Genomic DNA, 2,374 nt, shown 5'->3' with positions numbered 1-2,374 from the left:
TCTCTCTCTCTCTCTCTCCCTGTCTCTTTGCAATCCAGGTGATGGTGACCCGATTGATCTGGTTGAGCTGTCTTTCGAGCCGTTCCCGATTGGTGCCGTCTGCAATGTCCGGGTCCTCGGGGCCATCGGTCTCGTAGACCAGGGCGAGTGTGATTGGAAGGTTCTTTGCATTCGTCTGGACGAGCCGCAGGCCAGCCAGCCGGCCCCCGTCGCAAGTGACGCCACGGCTGACAGCCTCCTTGAACAGCATACTGCCAAGCTCAACCACCATACCCTGCACACGGTGGACGATGTCCCGCCGGAGATCATCCAGCGTGTCATCGAGTGGTATCGCGACTACAAGACCATCGAGGGGAAGCCCAGCAACAGCTACGTCCCCAACACCGAGGAGCCTGCTCGGGGGTTCGTCTTCTCCAAGGTACGTGCCCAAGTGGGGCAGCATCATCCTCCTCCTGTTGCTCAATCCATTGCTGACCCACATCGGACTCCCCTCCCCCCCCCCTCTGCCCCATTGTCCGGTCTTACTCCATCAAGGATCAAACTGCTCGGATCCTGGCCCATGCCCACCAAGACTGGTGCGGTCGCCAGCGCGAGCCCATCCAACAGTGAGCCACATCTCCTCCGGTGAAGTGGACACGGAAAATGAACATCGACGATCAAAAGAGGGGAGCGCCACCGCGCTTCGTCCCTTTGTATGGTGTTGTTTGTGATTTATATTTATTTGAGGTCTGGGGATGCGGTGGGGAAGCATGTTCATGCGTGCACATATATACACATATATATATATATGCGTGTGTGTATGTACCTAAGTCATACTCGTGGCAGGCAGGAGAGCGGATATGGAGTAAGTTCCCGCCCTCTTCCGCCTTCGGCGGCCCCACTTAGTCGGAGCTGATCATGCTCTGGGCACGACGCATAATGGAATCCTTGGAGGGGTCGTAGGGGGTCTCCTTGCTGGGGATCTCCAGGACGGCGGGGATCGGGCGGTCGTACTTGTCCACCAGGTAGCGGATATCCTCGGCGACCTGTTGGGGACGTCGAGGAGGGGAGGAAAGAGGATCAGACGCGTGCACAAGTGTATGTGTGTGTGGGGAGGGGGGGGGGGAGAGGGAGGGGAGAAGGAGCGGGGCGAAAGGCGTTATCAAGGGCGAAGAGGAGTGCGGGGGGACGCAAACGGGACCAGCACACGCACGGGCTGGGTAATGAGGACAACCGAGATGTCGCGGCGAGTGGTGAACTTGTTGAAGGCCTTCTCGATCTCGTCGACAGGGGTCTCTGCATGCGGGGGAAAGGGAAACGTGGTGAGCACCAAAGGTGTATGTCCCGCAGGCACATGCCCCCCATGCGCTGAAGGAGGAAACAAGCCCGGAGGCGTGACACGCACTGGAGGAGACAACCAGGAAGTTGGAGTTGTTGTTGATGTCGACGTTGCCGGCGCCGGCAAGCAGCATACCGGTCACGGTATCCTAGAGGGGAGGGGCGTAGCAGGGGTCAGATGCGAAGACAGGGAGATATGTGAAGCCGGAGAAATCCCCCTTCCCTCTCCAGACACGGGACACAAGCGCGAGAACATACATGGTCACCGATGACGGCGATGAGGTTGCGAGCCTTGAGAGCTGCCGACATCTGGTGAAGGGGAGCACAAAGCGAAAGCAGCCAGGTCAGCCAGGAGGGTGGAGCACAAAAGGCGCACGGCCAGAGGTGTGGTCGTGAGGGGCGAAGAGGGAGGATGAGGCGGACAGAGAAGGGGGCATGGAGGAGGGCGAGGAGGGAGAGGAGGGCGAGCTGGGTAGAGAGGCAAATGGACGGAGGGGGAGGGGCAGCGGCAGGGGTTTTGGAGGAGATACAATGAAGGTGGATTTTGGGAAAGGAGATGTTGCTGAGCGGGGAGGAACGACAACAGGTTTAGCCCAACATCTCGGCGGGTTGGAGACCTGGCCCGCTGGCCCTTCAGGGTGCGGACAAAAGCCCCGCCGGGCGCCTGCCAGCGTGCTGTTGACGGAGGGTAGGACCGTGAAGGGGGGCAGGTGAGCCGGAGAAAGCACCGGCCCAGACCTTGGTACGCCTCCCCCCCCACCTCCCACACCGCCCGGCCTGCCACACCCTGCCCAGCCCCCAGGGCGGGAGCCTCGAGCTTGGGGCACGGCCGGTATTGTTATTTTTCAACCAGGCTGGGGCCCCGAGACTAGGCGCGCCCGCGCGAGCCCTGGCCAGCTCACGCACCAAGGCGCCGCGCGGGGCCCGCCGCCATGCTCGCACACAAAGGCGCGCCGCACATAGGCCAGATCGGCCCGGCCCCAGCCCCCGTGTGCCTGGGGCGCCAGTCCGTGACCACGCCCGGCCCCGCCCTCCCCGCCAGTCCAGCTGCATCGGG

General features: G+C 62.0%; 2 protein-coding genes across 2 annotated transcripts in view; one reads left to right on the top strand and one right to left on the bottom strand.

Moving 5' to 3' along the window:
* Positions 1-609, top strand: part of H696_00940 (inorganic diphosphatase) — a gene marked incomplete at both ends in the record, with an annotated part of 1,999 nt that extends 1,390 nt beyond the window's left edge. The window contains 2 exons of the mRNA XM_009494828.1: positions 39-418; positions 535-609. Of these exons, the coding sequence (XP_009493103.1) occupies positions 39-418; positions 535-609 (455 nt within the window). The remainder of the gene's footprint in view (positions 1-38; positions 419-534) is intronic.
* An 89-nt stretch (positions 610-698) lies between these two features.
* Positions 699-2,042, bottom strand: H696_00939 (V-type ATPase, F subunit). The gene is made up of 5 exons (XM_009494827.1): positions 1,848-2,042; positions 1,576-1,626; positions 1,385-1,466; positions 1,193-1,275; positions 699-1,025 (listed from the first exon to the last, which is right to left on the bottom strand). The coding sequence occupies exons 2-5, from the start codon at positions 1,624-1,626 to the stop codon at positions 882-884; spliced, it is 360 nt and encodes a 119-aa protein (XP_009493102.1). The 5' UTR covers positions 1,848-2,042; the 3' UTR covers positions 699-881.
* Positions 2,043-2,374: the final 332 nt, after the last annotated feature.

The sequence above is a fragment of the Fonticula alba genome, assembly GCF_000388065.1.
Source record: "Fonticula alba strain ATCC 38817 unplaced genomic scaffold supercont2.1, whole genome shotgun sequence".
NCBI lineage: Eukaryota > Rotosphaerida > Fonticulaceae > Fonticula > Fonticula alba.
This window is presented reverse-complemented; position numbering and strand designations above follow the sequence as displayed.